The following is a 23,327-nucleotide window of genomic DNA, read 5'->3' as shown; positions in this document are numbered from 1 at the left end:
TATTTACTGTCTGTCAGGAGTTTATAGACATAATAGTGTGAACTAAACTTCAGAGCTGTCAAATGATTATTTTTTTCTTAATTGTGATTAATTGCTGTTTTATCGCATGGTTAAAATTCTATTATTTTGTATTTCAGAACTGTTTTCTCTTTCTTGGCCACTCATCACCATCAGTCTGTGTGAACTAGAAGCTAACGTTAGCATGTCTGACGTGTGATAATGAAGATGTCTGATCATTTATTTATCTGTAAACACTTAAACACTTCAGGTCTCCTGACACGCCCCTTTATACAGACCAGAACCGTCCCCCTTTTGTTCCCATAGACATGACTTGTCATGCAGTATCTTGGTCTGTGATGTAAAATCTTTGTAGGAAGTGTCTGTGGCAGCTTGACAACAAGTAAGGGTGACTCATAGGGTCAAAATAGTAGCGACCAAAGATTCTCGAACGTAGCGCTGTAGAACCTTTGGTAACAGCAGCAGTGACGGTGTAAAATAAAGAATCTTTGGCAGCACAAGATTAACACGTTAAAAATAAATAACGCATTATGCTGACAGCCCCAGTATGAACAGATCATTTACACACAGTATATACAGTGGAGTCTAGGTTTTATAGTAGCTGTGGAGCATATCTCCATGAAAACATTAATACACTTTAGGGGTCGACAGTAAGTGTTATGTAACAGCCTGTCACATTAGGGAGGGAAGGAGGAAAACAAAAGGAAAATAGAACGTCTTCGTTCTCAGGCCTGAACAGGAGCATTTTTCTTTTTTTTTCTTTGTTCTTTTAGGCTGAACTGACTGACTGACTGATCATATTTCCTCCACTGGAGTTTCTGGCTCCAACGGGTTTTATTAGGGGTGTTTACAGCTGCAGTGTTGCTAACTCAGCTGATTGTCTCTTGAAAACCACTGTGTGTGTCTGTAGAGCAGAAAAGACGTCACGACAGCAACAAATGTCTGGTCAGATTTATAATCATATTCTTTGATCAGATTCCTACTGATTTAAAACCAAATCATGCTAGTGTTGGACTGAATTTTATTTAGTCAAAGTTCTTGTAATGATACTTGGCTCCTTTTGTTCAAAGAAAGTGTTTTGTATAAAAATTTTAAAGTGTAGTTTTGGTACTGACACTATTGTATCAGTCGTACTTCTCAATGACAAAAACACTTGAAAATGTGAGTTCTTGTGTTAAATCTCGGCCTGAACTGTCTGCTCAGTATGTGCAACCACAGTTCCTAACAAAGACCTTGTGCAAACAGCCAGGTCTGACCTGAATGGTAACAAGGGGTTGGACGCATATTCAACATACCAAGTCATTCAGGAGTGTTGTTTCTAAATATTATAGTAAAACTAACTGGATCAGAGTTTAATGGGGTCACATCACCCCCCAGCCTGTGTACACACACTCCCCTCTAAAAATACATCTGAGGATCTGACCGAGCTGAGAGCTGAGAGGTTCTGACCCAGTTCAGAGCAGCACCACACCAGTGGACTGCTACCACTCCTCTGATACTCACAGCAACATGAAGACATTACCCCCACCTACACACCCACTGTCAATCAACCTGAATAAAATGATCAGACACACACACCGGAGGTCTCTGTGTGTGGAGTTTACATAGGTTTCCTCCAGAGACAAGCAGGTCAGGTGAACTGCTGGCTCTTGGACGTAGGTGTGGATGTGAGCGTGAATGGTTGTCTGTCTGTCTCTACGTATTTATCCTATGACAGACTGGTCACCTGTCCAGGTATAACCTGCCTCTCATCCAGTGTCAGCTGGGTTCAGCTCCAGCCCTACCGTGACCCTCAAGGATAAGCAAGTATATCCAATGGATGGACGGATGAACTACAGAACATTCTCTCTGTCATTTGAAAAACCTTTACTTCCTGAGTATAAAAGAGCAGAGTACAACTCATTGCAATGTTATTTTGAGCTATGTGGTCCTCTGTGCTAAGTAGATTAATAGACTATTGAACAAGGTGGCTTTTCATTCTCTGGCCACGATATTTTGATCTGTTTAACCTTTTCTGCGTACACCAGGCTCAGTATACTGTGGACCTTGGTAGCGTTAATCCAGCATGGATCTAGAGGGCATTCCACAACATCATTCATTCGTGCACTCATGCATTACGGCTACTTCTGAGATGAGTAGTCAATGAGTTGACTAACAGAATTAGATTAATATCTATGTTTGATTCATTTTTAAATTTACTTATCAAGAAACAAAACTAAGAGAACTCCATGAATACAGTGGCTTCAGAAAGTATTCAGACCCCTTCACTTTTTGCATGTCGTGTTATCTTGCAGATTAAATTTTTCCCCATATATCTAGACTCAATAACCAATAATGATAAAGTGAAAAAAAAAATTAAATTAAAATTATTAAAAATCAAAAAGAGAGTATCTCTGATTTACAGAAGTATTCAGACCCTCTGCTGTGGCTCTTAACTGCGGTCAGGTGCATCCACTCTGAAGCGACTGTAAGTCACCGGGCCGCCATTATGGGCTCATATTAGCTCCCACACATACACAGAAATGCAAAGGATTCTGTGTCTCCAGGAAGGACGAGGTCTATGAGGGTCTGGCTTTGGGAACCATTCGATATTTAGAATGATGCACCGCTAACATGATAAATGTAGCAGGGTAGAGTTTATGCTAGGAATCATTTTTAAGTTAAATTTTTTTTTTAATCATTTCCACTATACCAAAATACAGTCCAGCTGAAATGATCACAGGGTTTAACGTCTTAGAAAAGGCCAGACTAAACATAAACATATCAACACAGAGACACATCAGCTGACATGTATTGTTGTATCATAACCTCTGTGTAATAAAAGATCTGAGTATAATCGACAAGATTAACAAAGTAAAGATGATAATGAAAAGTAAGGCATGATGATTCACTGTGGACTAGAGCTGCATCAATTAGTCAATTAATCAATTAGTCAATTGAGAAAAATAATTGTCAAATATTTAACAGTCTAATAATTGTTCTAGTCCTTTTTTAAGCAAAAAAGCAGATTGAAGATTCACAACTTCTTTTTTATCATATATGAGAGAAATAAAATGTCTTTGGGTTCTGGACTGTTGGTGTCGCTCTGCAAAGGTGTAACAGGGGTGTAATGGTTTCAATGGGACGAATACAAATTATACCAATATCAATAAAAACTTGACTCCCACGAATAAAAGGCTGAAATTACACCAACACTGTGATTCTCAGAGAGTTACTATAACACAAGCACAAACATGAAGAGTCTTGGCGGGAACATCCAGTGGTCAGGACACCAGACAAACACAATCAACATTAGAAGAAGGTCTGTCTAACGTGATGAGCCTTGAGGCCGTGTATAAAGATCAGTCACCTGTACTGTTACCTGTGGAGGGAACAATGAAGCCCTCACAGATCTCAAGGTTTTATGATGTAAAACTCAACTAAAACTGAACTAGTTGTAATTGTGACATGTTTTGCTGGGTAGCGAGAAAGAGAAAGAAAATGACATAAGTCAAAAGAGGAAGAAACTACACACAAATATTATTTTCCAGACTGAGGGAAGATAAAACAATCTCTACTTTTGGAGTCTCTGGAGCTAAAGAACAACATATTTATGTTGTTTATCAAAGATGACATAACCACATAGTTCAGACAAGAGATGAGGCAGCATAAAAAGAATCAGACCCACAGTGTTTATACTGTAGAGAGGTGGTGTGGCTGAAGTCCACAAACAGGGCAGGCCAGTCAACACAATAATATACAATCCAGTGACAAATGACGGGTTCACACGGTTAAATATTATATTCAGTGATTCACAGTGAAACTGAGGCAGAGTTGATAGAAGGAGGAATAAGGATATAAACGAGGTTCAGCATCAACGGTCTTCAAGAACATTATTTTACTTTTAGTGACACCATTGTGTCTTTGTCAGTGTTTGGAGCAAAGTTCAGTTGTCATATCTGAGAGACGTGACATACATGGTACCTATTTACTGATAAAGCCCTGATTGGGAAAAGATCGTCTCACATTTCATCTCTCACCAAACTCGGTCACATGATTGGCCAAGACTCTATGTACCTGAAGTTAATTTTGAATTTGGAAAGACCACATCTGGATTTAATGCTCCAGACACATGGAATAAGCTCCTGAGCACTTTAAAATGGATATTCTCATAAGTTATCTACACTTTAGAAACAAGATCTAAACCGTCCCAGAACAGAATCAAATTGTTTTAACTGATGAGGCTTTTTTCCCTCATCTGATAAATGGCTACTTTAATCTTTGTGTTTTATATTTTTTAATTTCTCTTGTGTGTTATTTTTATTACAATTGTGTTTAGTTTGTCATTTAAATTGTGTTGTAAATTCTTTTTCTTTAATTATATTTTTATGTTCATTCAGGTCTCTCTTGAAAATGAGATTTCTGTCTCAATGGGGTTCACCTGAATAAAGGTAAATATAAAATATAGGACGTTCCTCAAGGTTCATTTCATCAGCAAGAGATAATCTGCATCTGATCATCGACTCAAACTGAAGCAAAGAATAAAAGATAGTGAGCTACAGAGCAGAAGGGCACATTCCCACAAATGAGTAAGAGAAATAATTAGATATGAGACGTTAATTAACTTGTTGAAGCAACTGAACAACTTAACACAAAATGCAATAAAACAAAATAAAATATTCACGACAAGTCTGAGCTCTTATGATGTTGGGAAAGCCTTTAAACATGAAACAATTATTATAATTTCTGTTGTCATTATTTCTGTGACACCTCGGTGAGTTTGACATTGGCCAGGTGAGCAGGAGCGACTGACCTAGCTTAGACCCAGGAACCAGGTGAGCGGGAGCGACTGACCTAGCTTAGACCCAGGAACCAGGTGAGCGGGAGCGACTGACCTAGCTTAGACCCAGGAACCAGGTGAGCGGGAGCAACTGACCTAGCTTAGACCCAGGAACCAGGTGAGCAGGAGCAACTGACCTAGCTTAGAACCAGGTGAGCAGGAGTGACTGACCTATCTTAGAACCAGGTGAGCAGGAGTGACTGACCTATCTTAGAACCAGGTGAGCAGGAGTGACTGCCCTAGTTTAGAACCAGGTGAGCGGGAGCGACTGACCTAGCTTAGACCCAGGAACCAGGTGAGCGGGAGTGACTGACCTAGCTTAGACCCAGGAACCAGGTGAGCAGGAGTGACTGACCTAGTTTAGAACCAGGTGAGCAGGAGCAACTGACCTAGCTTAGAACCAGGTGACCAGGAGTGACTGCCCTAGTTTAGAACCAGGTGAGCGGGAGCGACTGCCCTAGCTTAGACCCAGGAACCAGGTGAACGGGAGCGACTGCCCTAGCTTAGACCCAGGAACCAGGTGAGCAGGAGCGACTGACCTAGCTAAGACCCAGGAACCAGGTGAGCGGGAGTGACTGACCTAGCTTAGACCCAGGAACCAGGTGAGCAGGAGCGACTGACCTAGCTTAGAACCAGGAACCAGGTGAGCGGGAGCGACTGACCTAGCTTAGACCCAGGAACCAGGTGAGCGGGAGCGACTGACCTAGCGTAGAACCAGGTGAGCAGGAGAGACTGACCTAGCTTAGACCCAGGAACCAGGTGAGCAGGAGCGACTGACCTAGCTTAGACCCAGGTGAGCAGGAGCGACTGACCTAGCTTAGAACCAGGTGAGCAGGAGTGACTGCCCTAGTTTAGAACCAGGTGAGCGGGAGCGACTGACCTAGCTTAGACCCAGGAACCAGGTGAGCAGGAGCGACTGACCTAGCTTAGACCCAGGTGAGCAGGAGCGACTGACCTAGCTTAGAACCAGGTGAGCAGGAGCGACTGACCTAGCTTAGACCCAGGAACCAGGTGAGCAGGAGCGACTGACCTAGCTTAGAACCAGGTGAGCGGGAGCGACTGACCTAGCTTAGACCCAGGAACCAGGTGAGCAGGAGTGACTGACCTATCTTAGACCCAGGAACCAGGTGAGCAGGAGCGACTGACCTAGCTTAGAACCAGGTGAGCGGGAGCGACTGACCTAGCTTAGACCCAGGAACCAGGTGAGCAGGAGTGACTGACCTAGTTTAGAACCAGGTGAGCAGGAGCAACTGACCTAGCTTAGAACCAGGTGAGCAGGAGGGACTGACCTATCTTAGAACCAGGTGACCAGGAGTGACTGCCCTAGTTTAGAACCAGGTGAGCGGGAGCGACTGCCCTAGCTTAGACCCAGGAACCAGGTGAACGGGAGCGACTGCCCTAGCTTAGACCCAGGAACCAGGTGAGCAGGAGCGACTGACCTAGCTAAGACCCAGGAACCAGGTGAGCGGGAGTGACTGACCTAGCTTAGACCCAGGAACCAGGTGAGCAGGAGCGACTGACCTAGCTTAGAACCAGGAACCAGGTGAGCGGGAGCGACTGACCTAGCGTAGAACCAGGTGAGCAGGAGAGACTGACCTAGCTTAGACCCAGGAACCAGGTGAGCAGGAGCGACTGACCTAGCTTAGACCCAGGAACCAGGTGAGCGGGAGCGACTGACCTAGCTTAGACCCAGGAACCAGGTGAGCAGGAGTGACTGACCTAGTTTAGAACCAGGTGAGCAGGAGCATCTGACCTAGCTTAGAACCAGGTGAGCAGGAGTGACTGACCTATCTTAGAACCAGGTGACCAGGAGTGACTGCCCTAGTTTAGAACCAGGTGAGCGGGAGCGACTGACCTAGCTTAGACCCAGGAACCAGGTGAGCAGGAGCGACTGACCTAGCTTAGACCCAGGTGAGCAGGAGCGACTGACCTAGCTTAAAGCTGAAAGTCAAGCAGACGGGGCGACACCTTGACCTTTAACATCACCTCATACCTGAAGCCACAGGTGTTCCCCTCGCCACCGTCAGCAGCCAGATAACCAGTGTGTCCTCAGGAAAGCTACTTACCCACAGTAGTGAGCTTTAATTTCCACCAGCTCCGTGTCCGGGTCCATGATGGATCCGTTTGTCGCTAGCATCGGCATCGCACAGTTTGGTTCCCCTCCCACCGAGCCGAGCGTTACCGGACCGGCCCGAACCCGCCGTGTCGCTCGGTCACGTCGGGAAATAAAGTTCACATAACACGAGTCACGTTTCGTCCGAAACTGTCGGAAAAAAACAACTTGTGGAGCTGCTTTAAACTTTGTTCCGTGTGGACACCATGGAGGCTTCGCTGGCGGAGCAGTGGTCAAGATGCCCCCGAAAAACGCTTCTGTTTCCGGTTTTACGTGTCAAAATAAAACACACACTAACAAAGCTGTGCTGTAAATGGAGTTCAGGATAAGAATAGCGCTTTTATTTTGAAATCTGATCAGGCCTGCTCGCATGAGAGCAAACAGGAACTTGACAGCTTCTTGGGCTCACTCTGGTCACCGACCTCACCTGTCCCGGTGAGTGTGACGGGGCCGGTCGACTGCCCCGGAAACTAAAGCCCAGTGTTCATGGAGGGATCTATAGACAGGGTGAAGTGGTCAAATAATGAACGACTGAAAGTTGCATCGTGGTGTTTTTCCTCCATAGTTTCCCTTCTGATCAAACAGGTGTCCGCCTCACCACTGAATACTTCATTACATCATATTCCAGGAGGTGGTCTCCTTCATGCCCTGAAGTAATTAACTGTTAGTCACAATATTTTTGTATTTATGTACTTTTAAATAGTGTTTTACTGTTTTGTGTTCAAATAACAAATCATTATGAATACAGTCACTTGTGCCATAAGAGATGTATGAAGGGAAGCAGGACAACCCACACACTGGCCCCAGAGCAGACATGTCTGATTGTACAGGGTGAGTTAGGCCTCAGCCATGACGCGGTTATTAAGCGCCACCTGCTGGTTACAGAGCAAACACCGAGGGCACTGGTGCAGGGGAGAGATTCAACAAGTCTTTTCAGGGTTAAGTTCAGTCTGGAGATTATTGCCTGAAGTGTGGAGTGATTACTGAGTCAAACTACTCCAGAAACCATCCGAATTCATCTTGACAGTAAAAAATGTCAGGAACTACAACATATAGTACAAGTATAATTCACATTTCAGTCAGAAATGAAGCCGTGGATAGGCAGATCTATACAGGTCATTGAAACATGTTGAGGCAGAAATTAGATAAGTTAGGTAGGCCTGGTCACAAGCAAGTGTTTCTGATAAAACCAATAAAGGAGGTGTGAACAGAAAGGAATGATTTCTGGATGCACCGCTGCAGAAAACATCGTTTCTCAGGCCTGCGTCTTTCACTTTAACTTGGGTTTCTGAGCAACTGTCGGACGAGAGAAGTGAGAGACTGCTTCAGTTCTTTGTTAAGGAATTCATTTAAAAAGTCATCTTGACCAAAAATAAATATAAACTAATGTTGCAGTGATGAAAAAAAAAGATCCATATAAATGAATCAGTGACATATTTACAATGGAGGAGCTGGAAGAAAAGATTGAAATATTTCACAAACTAAGTGAATTCAGTCTCAACCTGGGTCATTACAGACTGAAACGTCATGGAGCTGATTTAATTCCAATATCTAAAGATCTATAATAAAAAGTGGCTCATTTTTGAGACCTGTAACTTCAAGTCATCAGCAGCTGTTATTTGACACGTAGAAGCTGATGGAGGCTCTCACCAGTTGCCCAGTTAATAAAACATCTCTTAATACTTTATTTTTAACATTAGTCTCAAAATATCCCCATTTTACTCACTAATTATTACACTGTCCTCATGGTTTTTTGTTTGAAATCACAACTTAATTCTCACAACAGCAAAATTTTCATTATAAAATATTTCAAATGTGTTCTGAAGATTAAATTGACAGCTGTGGTTATTAGATGTGGGGTTGTGTGAGGTACTGATCTATAGTCAGTGTGTTACCTGCAGTAGAATGAGGTCAGTGCGCTCTCAGTTCAGAGAACCACAGGAGCTTCTTCATCTTCTGCTCCAACCACTGAACTATCGTATTCCTGTAGTTCCAAAGTAAAGGTCTGTTTGACGACAGATAAAGAGCGAAAATACTCAAAATAAAGCGAACACTTCAACTGATGTTCTTTTTTTTTTTTAATGGCTCAAACAGTTTTTTTCTGCTGACCCTGAACACAGCAGCTCATCACTCAGCTCCTGCTGCTTCTCTGAACTGAACCTGCTGCAGGTAACACACTGACTGGAGATCAGTGCCTCACACAACCCCACGTCTAATAACCACAGCTGTCACTTTCATTTCTTTAGCTAAGCGCCCGCACATAAAGAGATAAAATGAGGATGAAGTCATAAATATCACACTAATAACCATGATCATGACCAGGGCACACTTGGTCAGAGTGATGTTCTTTGTGCCTCTGGAGTCGTTCTTTAATTAAAATGTCCTGCACTGTCCACGCTGTGCAGGCCACACCGTCCTCTGGAAAACAGCCTGGTGGACAGTCTGCACACACGGTATCAGTTCTGCTGCTTCCTCACAGAAAATTACACAAGGAAATCCATCATTTATCAGACCAGGAAAAACTCAAGCTTCACTGTCACGCTTTCATTTGTCTTACCAGGTTCTTTGACCCTCTGACCAGGTTCACAGCGTCAGTGTTCCTCTGCACCACTGGCCAGACTTTTGCAGAAATACCCACTTAAAACATCAGAAACTGTGTCGGTTGCTGTCGTACACTTCTGCTGGGCAAAGAGACCATGAGCTAAAAAAAATAAACATCATCTTCATTATTTTATGTTTAAACTTAGATCAGTGTGTCTCAAACCTTCTGTCCAGCAACACTGGAAAACAGCCAATTCAAATAATAATGTTTGAATTCACACAGGATGTGATTTAATATTGAAAAAAACATACATACACCACTCAGCACAAGGCTCCGTGGCCACAGACTGACAAACACTACATTTAAAACATGGCATTTTAACAAGTTCACCCCCAGGGGTCGCTCGTGGACCAGCACACTATCATTAAAGCATACACCTTCTAATTACAGACCATACTTTTAATTAGTTAAATATCTTAATTTAACTGAACATCCTGGGCCTGACTGTACCTGGGTCTCAGGTGTTGCAGGGGAAACACGTATTCAGGCCATTGCGTTGATTCCTAAACGTCCCATTGTTGCAGCGTGGGCCCGACTGTGGAGTCAGTCTCTTCCAACGACTGTAGCTGTTACAGACAACACAGCAGTCGTGTCAATATCACATCAAGATCAAGGGCCTGCGCCACTAAGTGAGATAAGTGGGTTATCCAGCTAACTTCATAACTTTTCCTGTATCATGGGGTTTTTCTCTTCTTTTTTATTTCTGTTTCAGAGTCTGATGAAGACGGTGAAGGCCTGATACAGCTCAGGCACAACAGTTTTTTCTTTTTTCAGAAGGCTACAGGAAATAACTCATATTTCTGACAAAGTGTAGATCAGGGGTCTCCAACACGTGGCCCTGTTTTAGAGCAGGGCCACTTTTAGAATGAGTTCAGCTGTGAGTTTCAACACGAGTCCTGTTTAATGAAGTGTACTGAAGTTTTTCATTTGAAGTTATTTTAAGTTCCTGTCGATGAACTGATCACTGACTGAGGAGCTTCTTCTTCTTCTCTGGTTTCTGAGCAGATTTAATGGATGTTTATCTGCAGTGGTGTCATCATGTCTGTGTATTCAGCTCTGACTGAATCGTGACTCAGATTTTTGACTCTGAAGTGAGTTTCAGATGTTTTTGGTTCAAAATGTGAGTTCTGGATTTGGATGATTGATGTCTTGTTAAATGATCAAATTTGTCACAGTAGCTCTCAGAGTAAAAGGTCAGAGACCCCTGGTCTAGATCACCTGAACATTTATTGGAATGAGACCATGTGAGAAGTTAAGAGGAATAAAAAACACTATTTGTTGGAGTTGTTAACAGCTCAGACATCTGAACTGAGACGTCAGAGGCCAAAAAGGCTGGAAACCACTTGTTTCATCTCTAACAACGTGCTGTATTTTAAAAGCTTTTATTTTATCAACTGTGAAAAATCTTCATCTTAAAAGTAACTGATAATGAAAGCTGTGAAATAGACTTAGTGAAGCAGAAAGAACAATAATTCCCTCTAAAATGTAGGAGAGAAAGAATAAAATAAAAAGTGTAGTTAAGTACAGTAGTTGAGTAAATGTATTTAGTTACTTTCCACCACTGGTCTTTACAAACTGATCTCTGTGAAGGTTGTGTTTGTCTCATAGTGTCTACAAAAACATTCCTACTTCAACCAAAAAAACACTGTAATATTGTAGAAACCCCAGTTCACTTTGAACAACCAGTGCAGAAAGAAAACAGGCAAAACACAACAGTTAAAAAGTCTCAGAGCTTTACTGAGCAGCTGCTGTTAAAGGAAAGAATAAATCAGCAAAGTCAGAACTAGAGTCAGTGGGAAGGGGGTGTGTGTGTGTGTGTGTGTGTGGGGGGGGGGGGGGGGGGGGGGGGTAAGGTGTCTGTGGCTGGGTGTGCTCAACTTAGCAGGTTACACTGCTGCACATTCAATGGGCCATTTCATACCAGGTTTGTTTGTCATTCCGGAAATGACTCTTTCACACGTCTTAGGCCAGAAGTGCAAATAGAAGCATGAGCTGTATGTGGAGAATGAGTAGGTGTGGTTTTCATTATGAATGTGTGATGAGAAGGTGCACACCTACATGCTGCAAAGAAACTGGAGGAACACAGGTAAGAAACACCAGAGTTTCTTTTGAAGTTGTTGTATGTGGTCAACACCTAGCAAACACAGGAATGTGTGTTTTCTATAGAAAAGAAAAGATGTATGACTGATTTTCATACAGTCATACATCACTGCTGAAGACGAGTGATTTATGATTGTACATGTGATGAATATTAACTTCACCGCCATAATTCCGACAGCACCTGAAGTAGCACAGACATTTGCACAGCAGATAAAGCAGATGGCGCAGTTAACGATCATTACCTGTCAGGTGAGCTCCGCCTTTTCCCGCCCCCGCAGACCAGCTGCAGGTCTGACTGAGTTCATCCCAGTGGCAGAAGTGAACATCCACAGATTAAATTATTAAATTATTATCATCAAAATAACGTTTTTCAGATCAGGAGAAAATCTACTTCACTGGAGTCTCAGCGACAAACTCTCGCGAGATTTCGCAGCACTGATCTCGTCTCCGTCGGCTCTAGTTTGGTGTTATTATATTATTATTATTATTATTATTATTATTATTATTATTTAACGGGTTTGGAGGAAACGCTGAGTATTATTAGGTGGATGTGTATGTGGGTGGATCAGATGTTCAGTTCGCAGATAAAAGCAGCGGAAACATCAGGGGGAGTTCATCAGTCTCTGCTGTGTTGTTGTTTATCTCTGAAGACGCTTTTCATGAAGTTTATCTTCACAAAGGACGGAACATGAAGTTAGTCCAGTGTGGGACGTGAGTGTTTCAGTGGGTCAGTTTAGTTTCCGCCTCCTTCTCCGCGGCTCCTCGGGCAGCTCTGTCCGTGTCGTGTGGGGGTGGACACGGCCACAACCCGCTGAAAACACAGGTCAGGACCGGTCTTCGCTTCATGGAGCTCACACAGCTAAGCTAACGTTAGCTGCAGCTTGTGACGCACAGCTAAGCTAAGCTAACGTTAGCTCCAGCTTGTGACGCACAGCTAAGCTAAGCTAACGTTAGCTCCAGCTTGTGACGCAGTAAAGAAAGATCCTCCGTGGCTGCGTCCAAAGAGAAGCAGCGTTAACAACATGGCGCTGAGACGACGCCATGTTTTATTGAGTCCGGAAGCGACGAGTTTAAACCAGGAGCCAGGACAGGACTCAGTTCTGCTCCTGTAGGGAGAGGAAGGGGACCTGATGAATACAGTTTATTCAGTCTCCTGAAAGAGACAAAACCCTATAATATAATATAATATAATATAATATAATATAATATAATATAATATAATATAATATAATATAATATAATATAATATAACACACAGTGGTGGAAATAGTCAGGACACTCTCCGTTGTACAAACTGCTGAGGATTGTTGGTGAGGAGCCAGATTTCTTCTCAGGAAGCTCAGTCACTGCTGGGACTTCCTGATGGTTTGATGTGTTGTGGGACCAGGTGAGGTCCTCACTGATGTGAGTGCAGAGCTACTTCTGTCTCACCTGTTCATAATGATGTGCAGCTCTTTGCTTCTGCGTGGGTCAATAATCAGTTCTGTGGTCTGGGCAGGATTTAGGGCAAAGTTGCTGTCAGGTCACCAGGTCTGCCCCCTCCCTCCTGTACGTGCCCCCCCCCATCAGTCACCAGTCTAATGAATATTAAAGGGAGTAATGACTCATATGAAGATTTTTAAAACAGCACAAACTGTTACGGTTTTAACTGCTTTTTGTTTTAGACTGTGTTGAATGAATGGAGTGTTTGAACTCTTCTAAAAACAATAAAGTTACAGTTTCTTACAGTAAATGTAAATTTAAGCACATGGAATTTGGCCATTGTAAGAATATTTATCATTTATTATAAGACGTCTTTTATGTTTTATTTTCCAGGAAACCAAACAATTAATTCTTCCACAGGAAAATAAAACTTCAATATTTTCATGAATGAAAACTCAGGTTTCACCAAAAATTCTTCATAATTGGACAAATCCAAAATAAATGTACAACAGTTTCTGGACATCCAGAACAAAATCTACAGTTCACATCAGTCTCTTTTATTTATTTTATTTTTTTGGATACAAAAGTACATCTGGTCACATAAATCTGTGCAGAGTTTAAAGTCTATTGAGTGAACAAACATACGTGCAGTCAAAACAGTGAAATCAGTTAAAAAGAGAAAATGCTTCATTTACAGCAGGTTCTGCAGAGAAACTGAGAGAACATGAAAATACAAACCAAAAATAACTTTTGTTCATGAGACATTTGAATTTGGTCTCCACACCATTATTACACAAGAGCATCTTCATCTGGATCCACGAGGATGAGCCCTGAGTCAAAGGTCACTGTTCTCCACACACTGGATCTCTTTTGAACTCAAAAGTAAATAAATCAACTGTATATTCATCATCATTCCCAGATTCAAATGTCTCCTGTGAAGAGAACGTGAAGAACATATTCCCATCTGGTTCTCTGATGGCAGCCATTTGTCCCATCATGCTTCAGTGACACACTGTCCTCTGTTCCAGCTGTTTGTCCTCATTGAGGACAGATAAAGTCCGGTTTCTGATGCTCAGCTCCAGATGTGAGCTTCTGTCCACCAGAGAGCATCACTGAAGTCTGTGTGTAGGTCAACAGGCTTCAAGGTTCATATTCTGACCACTGGTCTCAGTGCAGTAACGTCTGTGAGATCCTGATCCAGACTGTAGACCAGCAGCTCTGTCTGTGGAGGCTTCTGTTGTGGTTTCTGGTCCCTGCAAAGACAATGTGCCAGCACCCACCTGGATTATAACTGGACTGTAGAGCACATTTCCTCTGCAGCGAACAGACACTGCTCCTCTGCTCCTCTGCTCCTCTCCAGGTTTGTCTCTTACACTGAGAACAGAAACACATTCACTTAAAGCAGAAACCTCTTGTACAGTTGTTCAGACTCCACAGACAGACAGTCCTCAGTCAGTGAAGAACTCAGGGAACAAGACTCTGCTGTCTCACCTGTTTCTGGTGTTTGTGGTAACATTTCCTGTGCTGATTCTTCTCCAGGTGTCTTTTCCCTTTTGGCTACAGACTAATAAACAGATAAAATAATAAACAGATGAAATACCTTAATTACTGAGATAAACCAAGTATTGTCATCTACCACAGTGTTTATATAGGCTACAGACATACAGAGTCAAAAAGAGAGTAACACACATACCTCTGTGGGACTGCTTGACTTTCCTTTTAATAAAAACAAAACCAATGAAAAACATCTTAATCATCAACATCATGATTTGACTGAAAGTTTCTTCATCATTAAACCATGATAACATTTTCTTTGACTGCACACAGATCTTACCTGTTAGACGTCGTCTCCACATGACAAAGAGAACTACTGAAGCTATAATTAATACTAAAAAAGAGACCAAAACGCTGATTACAATTATTATCACATTTGAACTCTTTTCTCCACATTCAGCATCAGTTGCTGCAGTTCCTGGTTTTATCAGCTGAAGGTTTCCTGAGTCACATCTGGAATGATAGAGGGACATTTTTACAGGAAAATGTAGAGAAACTACAAACTGACTGCAGGTGTGAGAAACCAGGTGAGTGTGTGTGTGAAGTGAAGTTTCACTCACTGTGTGTGTGGTCGACAAGATGTAAACGTCCCATCTGAAAATGTTCCCTCGCTGCAGTCAGAGCACTCAGTGTCTGAGGAGGCTGTTCCTGTACAGATGCAGATTATACACATGTTCAAAGTGGAGCAGTGAACACATCACACTATGACAGGATCAGTGTTATATGACATCATCACACTTCATCAGAAGATACTTGATTATTGAGGTTTTTGAATGAAACTCTTGAAAATGAAAAGATTCAATAACATTTCTTAGTTTCAGTCCCTGAAACCACTTCATTCTTTAATATTTGATGAAAGGTTCTGGTGCAGCTCTTTTCTCATCAGAGCAGAACAAGATGGAGTTTGATTCACTGTGAAGGAGAAAACCAACCAGCTACTGTTTGACACGACACTGAAATGATCCAGATGTTATTAACTTCAGAGCTTTATGCAAATATTAAAGCGTCAGATATTTATGTTAATGAGCTCCTGTCAGTAAACAACTAGATCATCAACAAGTTACACAAACTGCATTTTAACACTTTTAAACTTTGGTCCTTTGGACAGTTCAACATCATATCGTCTGGGTTACCATGGTAACGATGGAAAAATGAGGACAGTGATTTATGAGGAGTCGGTCTGTTATCAGCTGGTTTCAGTCTTCAGTGGTTTTACTCAGTGCAGTCAGGTGATGGATCAACTGACCTGCTCTGAGACGTTTATAAAACTGTCCCTACAGTGTGATCTTTAAGTCAGAAGAAGAAAACCAACCTTTGTTACTGATGTATTGTCCTGGTCCACATGTTGAGTGTTTCTCTGCAGCCAGACAGCTGCTCTCTTCAGTGTCTATACAGTAGAATCCTTCCAGTGGTTCACAAACTGTATTTAATATTGGTGTACATGAACTCTTTGTCTTCAGACCAGAACCTGTCAACACACAGAGAGGTTACACACAGAGAAACAAAACTTCTCTTCTGTTGTTACCAGAGAACAACGAGTCATTTATTTCTGACTACATGTCATGAAAACTAAAGATGAACCTCAGCTTTTATCTGTTGGAAATGTGACACAACAGTTTCTGTATGAACTCATGGGAAAACATCTGCATTACTATGGATTTGATAGGGTGGAGAATAAACCACCCAGTGGAAATGTGATTTTAATGGTGGCAGGAAAAAGGAGAGATGGAGGGTACAGTGCTTCTGCAGGGAGAGGTCACTTCTATCATCACTGAAAGTCCCACTGATAAAAACCTGTTTACTGCTGCTCAGATAAATAAAAATACTGATGAACTACAGATGTGACTGTGAGATAAACTGTTAAAAATGTCATCATGTGGTTTGTCTTGAGACCTCAGAGGCAGAAGATAACAGATGTTTATTTCTAATTCCCTGTGTTTGATATGTATCATTGGTCACATTTCAGTAAGAAGCCTTTACACTATTAGTATACTGTTGTTTCTGCAGCCAGTTTTAATCAGTGTAAAATCAGTGATGTGCAGTAAACTCAAGATGAATTAAAGCTACAAACATTAACAGAAATTTACCTGCATCACAGTTTGTGCAGGGAAAACAAGCTTTAAGTCCAGTTGGATTATTCATGTAGGTTCCATCTAAGCAGGGCAGACAGGAAGTACTCCTGAACTCTGTGCAGTCTGTCTTAACTCGACTTCCTGTTGAAAAGAAAACCAACAATTTAATTTCATGCAGGTTGTTTCTACAAAGACTTTACATGTAACCACCACAGTGAAAAGTCTCTTCACTGTTCAGTTGGATCTTACCAGCTGGACACCTGGGACAGCATTCACCTTCTACCAGATACTCTGCTGGATGACAGGTCAGGGTGTTTCCTCTGAGGACTCTGATCAGAAGTGTCTGTGAAGAATGAGACAAAGTTCTTAGTGAAGCCTGGTTGAAATGTTGACATGGTCCAGAACTGGACTGAATGACTCGAGCAGAGACTGAAGACGACTGACAGTCACCATGAGGTGGAAATGAGGACTGGAGGAGGAGGGAAGGTGAGAGGAGGAGACACAGGTTTTGGTAACAACTCCTTTTCTTTCTGTTTCCATTAAAACCAGAAACCAGTTGAACGTTTTCTGTTATTAAACTTTGATCCTTCTGACCCGTTTAATCTGCGAGAGCCAAAGACCATTTCTCCTTTCTGTCTACTGTATAACACAAATAACAAAGTTGTAATTATAGACAAACATATGTCTTCAGTCATTTTAAATATACAGTATCTCACAAAAGTGAGTACACCCCTCACATTTTTGTAAATATTGTATTATATCTTTTCATGGGACAACACTGAAGATATGACACTTTGATTCAATGTAAAGTCGTCAGTGTACAGCTTGTACAACTGTGTAAATTCGCTGTCCCTCAAAATAACTCAACACACAGCCATTAATGTCTAAACCGCTGGCAACTAAAATGAGTACACCCCAAAGTTAAAATGTCCAAATTGTGCCCAAAGTGTCAATATTTTGTGTGGCCACCATTATTTTCCAGCACTGCTTTAATTCTCCTGTGCATGGAGTTCACTAGAGCTTCACAGGTTGCCCCTGGAATCCTCTTCCACTTCTCCATGACGACATCACAGCGCTGGTGGATGTTAGAGACCTTGCGCTCCTCCACCTTCCGTTTGAGGATGCCCCACAGATGCTCAATAGGGTTTAGGTCTGGATACATGCTTGGCCAGTCCATCACCTGTTGGAATACTGCCCTGTGGCCCAGTTTCCGAAGGGAGGGGATCATGCTCTGCTTCAGTATGCCACAGTACATGTTGGCATTCATGGTTCCCTCAATGAACTGTAGCTCCCCAGTGCCGGCAGCACTCATGCAGCCCCAAACCATGACACTCCCACCACCATGCCTGACTGTAGGCAAGACACACTTGTCTTTGTGCTCCTCACCTGGTTGCCGCCACACACGCTTGACACCATTTGAACCAAATAAGTTTATCTTGGTCTCATCAGACCACATGACATAGTTCCAGTAATCCATGTCCTTAGTCTGCTTGTCTTCAGCAAACTGTTTGCGGGCTTTCTTGTGCATCATCTTTAGAAGAGGCTTCCTTCTGGGAACACAGCCACGCAGACCAATTTGATGCAGTGTGTGGCGTACGGTCTGAGCACTGACAGGCTGACCAGTATGAGAGAGTGTGAGAGCGATAACACCAAATTTAACACACCTGCTCCCCATTCACACCTGAGACCTTGTAACACGAACGTGTCACATGACACCGGGGAGGGAAAATGGCTAATTGGTCACAATTTGGACATTTTAACTTTGGGGTGTACTCACTTTTGTTGCCAGCGGTTTAGACATTAATGGCTGTGTGTTGAGTTATTTTGAGGGGACAGCGAATTTACACAGTTATACAAGCTGTACACTGACGACTTTACATTGAATCAAAGTGTCATATCTTCAGTGTTGTCCCATGAAAAGATATAATACAATATTTCCAAAAATGTGAGGGGTGTACTCACTTTTGTGAGATACTGTATTCAGCTTTAAAGCTGCTGCACGTGTTCAAACAGTTAATGAATGATTCACAATTCACTACAAAACTGTTACAAGCCAGTTTATAAATATCTTTATCATTTACATTTAGTCATGTGGCAGAAGCTTTTCTCCACAGAGACTCAGTGAGGTGGATCAGTTTCAGGACTCAGTTCTACATCTGTTTGATCAGTGAAGGAGATCAGAAGAAGAAGAGACCTGAGAGTCAGAGTCTGAGTCAGACATGTGAGGGGGTTAGAGGAGTGAGGAGAGGAGGGGCTCTCTGAGGAGAGGAGGCTTCAACAGATTCTTGAAGATAAATAATCATCACAGACAATTTGAAACCACAACCTGCCTGAGGATTTCTTCATGTGCATTTATCACTTGTTAAATATTTGTTACTCACTATAAAATTGAGGAGGGCTGTTGTGTAATTAAACCCTAATTAACATGTCTGTACATCTTTTTACATTCATAAGAGCAGAGTACTGTGGAACTAAAATCACCCCCTCGCAGTTGACCTTTGACCTCCAAAATCTAATCAGTTCATCCTTGAGTCCAAGTTACTTTGTCGACGTGGAGGCATAGAGGTGGAGTCTGAACCTCCAGGGAAGACTCTGCCACGTTACCCAGATAATCTGTGACCTGAGAACCTGATACTCAGTGAAGTTATGGGGCTAAAGAGGAGGATATGTGGTTCTACTGCATCTATTTGAATCATTCTATTGTATTATTGTCTGTCATTCACAACAGCCCAAATGAAAGTCCATCACTTCTACTGTAAAACTGGGAGCTCCCATCATCTAACTCTACATGTGATGAATAATATGCAGTCACATGACCTGTTGAGTCACATCTGTGTCAGAGGGGAGTTATGTGCATCAACTGAGCCACACAATGCAGAGTTTCCAAGTGTTTCCAGCAGCCTGCTGGGTGGGCTGTGTCTGTTCAGGTGGAGGTTTCCACTGTTTCACATACACATGTTAATATTCATTTCTTCTTTGACTGGAAACTGCTGGGGATGGGATTTAAAGTGCAGACTGCTGGAGTTCTGCTGGATCACTGATCTATATTCTGACATGTTGAAGAAACAACTCCTCAGTGAGTAGTTTGAGAATATGAAGCTGTGATGCAGCTGTTGTATGAGTTTCATCTGCAATAAAACAGCTTTACCATCAAAAACAGAGCTGTCGCAGGTTTTCTTCTAGAAGTCATCTTCAGTGGCAGGTTGGAAGTTTTCACGAGCTGGAGACATCGTCTCACTGAGATCTGGGCTGAGGTGAGTTTTAACGTCCAAAACAGGAAGAAAACACCTGGAGACAGAAAGTAAATCATGTAAAAACTGCACCGACCAGCAGGGACCTGGTTACTGTGGACGAGAGGTTAAGAGGGACCTGGTTCACAGATAAAGTCTGTTGGTTTAGTTTCAGTTTCTATTCTGCTGCTGAACTGGTTTGAACCAGTTTGAGCCTTTGTTTTCTTTTCTTTCACTTTATTTGACTCAGGTGTCTCAGCTCAGTAAAGAGGGGACCAGACCAGAGACTGTTCCCACCTCTTCATTTACCCATTTATCCCACAGGAAATATCTATTAAAACCTAACAAAGTTTAACATAAACCACACTGTTCATTTCTGTTTATATATATTAATTTCTACTGAAATGTGGTGATATGTTTATATGTATAAGAAGTCCACAGACACAGCTGGTGAGAAATGCATTCTGGGAGCCTCAGGTGTCCCAGCTCCACACAGGTCACGTCCTGAATCAGTCTGTAGTTAAAACCAAAGGGCGAGAACACTTCCGGTTACCTGAGCTGTTCTTGATGCGGACTTTGAACTAGAACAGTTCTTGTTCTAAACTGATGGATGCTGAAAATACAGAAGAACTCAGACTGTGAACGGCTTTGGTCCAGATGTGAGAGCGAGTTTATAAGCGTGAACATGAACAGTGGCCTCATGTCTGTCAACACCTGAACAACATCAGTTCCTACAGCGGTAAAACAGGGAGCATACGGTTCGCTTATATAACCCGCTCGGTAAAGAAGGAACCAGGTTCAAAGACCCGAACTTCCCGGTTCAGTAACTCAGAACCGAGTCTTGTTACGACACAAAGAGCCGTTTTCCTACCGTAGAGGAGACAGAACAACGAGCTCGCTGGGTTCGCAGGGACGGTCCGAGCGGAAGCGTCTCTCCACGAATGTAGACGGTGTGACGCATGCGCAGGGACCGTCTACAAATTGCACCAGCGTTAAAACATACAATAAAAATATAAAATCATTCTTTTCTCCTGTAACCGTGCTCTCACAAAAATTATTTCACACATCAATAGTCTCCTGTTGGTTGTAGAAGAGAGACCAGGAGCAGCTGTGCTGCTGATTCTTGATTGTTATAGTCAAAATAATAATAGTAATACCCATATGTGTACCGGTGTTCTCAATGATAAAAGAAGCGATAATAGCAGCACCATTTAATAATAATAATCATAATAATAATATTATATTATAATAATATATTCTCCGACATGATCAATGTTCACAACCTTTATTCTGAAACCCATCAGTCCTCAGCCAGACATTACAGTGTCAATCTGCCAAACTGATATTAATATTGTATCGATACACGAAAGACAAAGACTGAGCTGTGATTAAAGCTGGATCACTCAGGGCAGAGCATCTTAATAAGTTATTTCAAGGCTTTTGCCTTTATTACAGTCATAGTGAGAGAGACGCACTCGAACCGACTCCGCCAGGGCAGCTATTAAAATCTCATAAACTGGCCTGTTACCAGTGAATTACCAGGGCGACTTTATATAAACGGATCTTAATCATTTAGTTTTAACACAGTCCTGTAGTTTGACAAATAACTGATAGAAATGGCGACGACTCACCGTCGCTGCTTCATAGTCTCCGACTAACTTCTCTTTCACTTAGTGAGATCGAAAGTACAGAGTGAGGCTACTCCACGTAACCTCGGACACCTGAGCTTCACTGGTGCAGACAGCAGCAGAGGTTCAGTCCAGACCAGCTGTGGTTTATTCCAGTGTTTTAGTCTCATATGAAGCTACAGGTGGCAGCTGGTCTGATGGAGGACGACACCAATCCATGCTGGTTTTCATCTGGACAGAAAACATAAACCATGTGTTACTTTACCACTGAACATTAAACTCACATACACCCAGGTTATCACATATGATATATACTACAAGGCCTAAAGAACAGAGGAGCTCACATTCACACTCAGACAGGAGAGAGTCAGGTTCTGCTGCAGGTTGGTCAAAGGGTTCTCACCATGACTCAATCCTCTATTTGTAACCTGTGATGGCGTCAGACTCCTCCTCCTCCTCCTCCTCCTCCTCTTCCTGCTCCTCCTCCTCTTCCTCCTCCTCCTCCTCCTCTTCCTCTTCCTGCTCCTCCTCCTCTTCCTCCTCCTCCTCCTCTTCCTCTTCCTCTTCCTGCTCCTCCTCCTCTTCCTCCTCCTCCTCCTCCTCCTCTTCCTCTTCCTGCTCCTCCTCCTCTTCCTCCTCCTCCTCCTCCTCTTCCTCCTTGTGTCACTACCATGTTAACCTCAGTCATGAAGCAGCTCCTCACTCAGATGGAGATTGTGTGGACAAAGAACAAGTCTGAGTGACACATGGACCAGTAGAATAACACGATAATAAGAAGTTAAAGTTACTACTGTATGTGCTGATACTTCTACAGTATCAGACATTTAATACTGAAATAACCTGGAACTGATGGAGTGAAGAATGACTGAGATCAAGTTCATGTAAATAAATAAATTGAGGTGATAATTCACAGTAGAGTCAACAAAAGTAAAATTATATCCAACATTATATTTTTCAGTGTTGAGGAGAGTTTCACGTGTGGATGTTTGTTCTGTCGGCACCAAATTAACGACTGTTATTAGTGACTGAAGGTTTTTTGACAACAATAAAGACACAGATCATAAAGAACTAGAGACAAGAAGAACAAGGAGTTCAACAGATGGTCTGACCCCCACAGAGTCCTGACCTCAGCATCAGGGAGTCAGTCTGGGATCCAAACCCTCAGACTGGAAGACTGTTGGTCCAAACCCTGGTTGGGAAAGATGTTTGAAGATCTAATGTCTACAAACCAGAACAGAACAAATCTAATTTAAGTCCTTTGAACCTGTTTTAAGAGTTTTTATCAAGTTGTAGCCCTGTGGCTATTATTTTCATTCATTCATATACAGATATTAAAATGTTTGTGTTGGTAATAAATAATAGTTCATGAAGTGTAAATATGTTTAAAAAAATGTTTGATTATAACATGTTAAAAAACAACAGTCATATACAGTTAACAGTCAGAGATAACAGGGTGCTGTTAGTTTTAAAATCCATTCATATTTGGTTGTCTGCACAAAAGACAGGAGACCACGTTTGTTTGTGGGGTAGTGCAGCATCTCTTTATTCTCTCCTCTGTCTGTGGCCTTGGCCGGTCCTGGCCTCACCTCGTCCAGGTAGGAGGCGCTTAGCGTCACCGACGTGCGACAGCAGCGGTAGCTTTATCGGGTGGAGCAGGATGGCTGTAGGCCGTAGAGTACCGGGAAAACACTCCTAACTCCCAGACTGACGGAGAGTCGTCCTGGGGCTGGTGTGTGTGACTCTGAGAAGCTGCCAGAGGTAAACTCACG

General features: G+C 42.5%; 2 protein-coding genes across 5 annotated transcripts in view; both read right to left on the bottom strand.

Moving 5' to 3' along the window:
* prkcz (protein kinase C, zeta) overlaps positions 1-8,958 on the bottom strand; it is a 113,273-nt gene extending 104,315 nt beyond the window's left edge. The window contains exon 1 of the mRNA XM_071475041.1: positions 6,904-8,958. Within this exon, the coding sequence (XP_071331142.1) occupies positions 6,904-6,980 (77 nt within the window). The 5' untranslated portion in view covers positions 6,981-8,958. The remainder of the gene's footprint in view (positions 1-6,903) is intronic.
* A 4,652-nt stretch (positions 8,959-13,610) lies between these two features.
* Positions 13,611-23,327, bottom strand: part of LOC139619967 (tumor necrosis factor receptor superfamily member 14-like) — a 45,446-nt gene continuing 35,729 nt past the window's right edge. Inside the window, exons 1-10 of one of the 4 annotated variants that reach the window (XM_071475046.1) lie at positions 21,903-21,986; positions 21,562-21,789; positions 19,849-19,988; positions 16,950-17,043; positions 16,716-16,841; positions 15,941-16,096; positions 15,189-15,276; positions 14,768-15,081; positions 14,566-14,638; positions 13,611-14,448 (exon numbers count right to left, since the gene is read on the bottom strand). In XM_071475046.1, coding sequence (XP_071331147.1) covers positions 14,205-14,448; positions 14,566-14,638; positions 14,768-15,081; positions 15,189-15,276; positions 15,941-16,096; positions 16,716-16,841; positions 16,950-17,043; positions 19,849-19,890 — 1,137 coding nt within the window. In that variant the 5' untranslated portion in view covers positions 19,891-19,988; positions 21,562-21,789; positions 21,903-21,986 and the 3' untranslated portion in view covers positions 13,611-14,204. The other 3 variants (XM_071475047.1, XM_071475048.1, XM_071475045.1) reach the window with 3 other exon arrangements.

Source organism: Trachinotus anak, unplaced genomic scaffold (genome assembly GCF_046630095.1).
Source record: "Trachinotus anak isolate AG129_WGS33_773 ecotype Australia unplaced genomic scaffold, CSIRO_AGI_Tana_v1 ptg000004l, whole genome shotgun sequence".
In the NCBI taxonomy this organism is placed as follows: Eukaryota; Metazoa; Chordata; class Actinopteri; order Carangiformes; family Carangidae; genus Trachinotus; species Trachinotus anak.
Note: the sequence above shows the minus strand (reverse complement) of the source record. Positions and strands in the feature narration are given on the sequence as shown.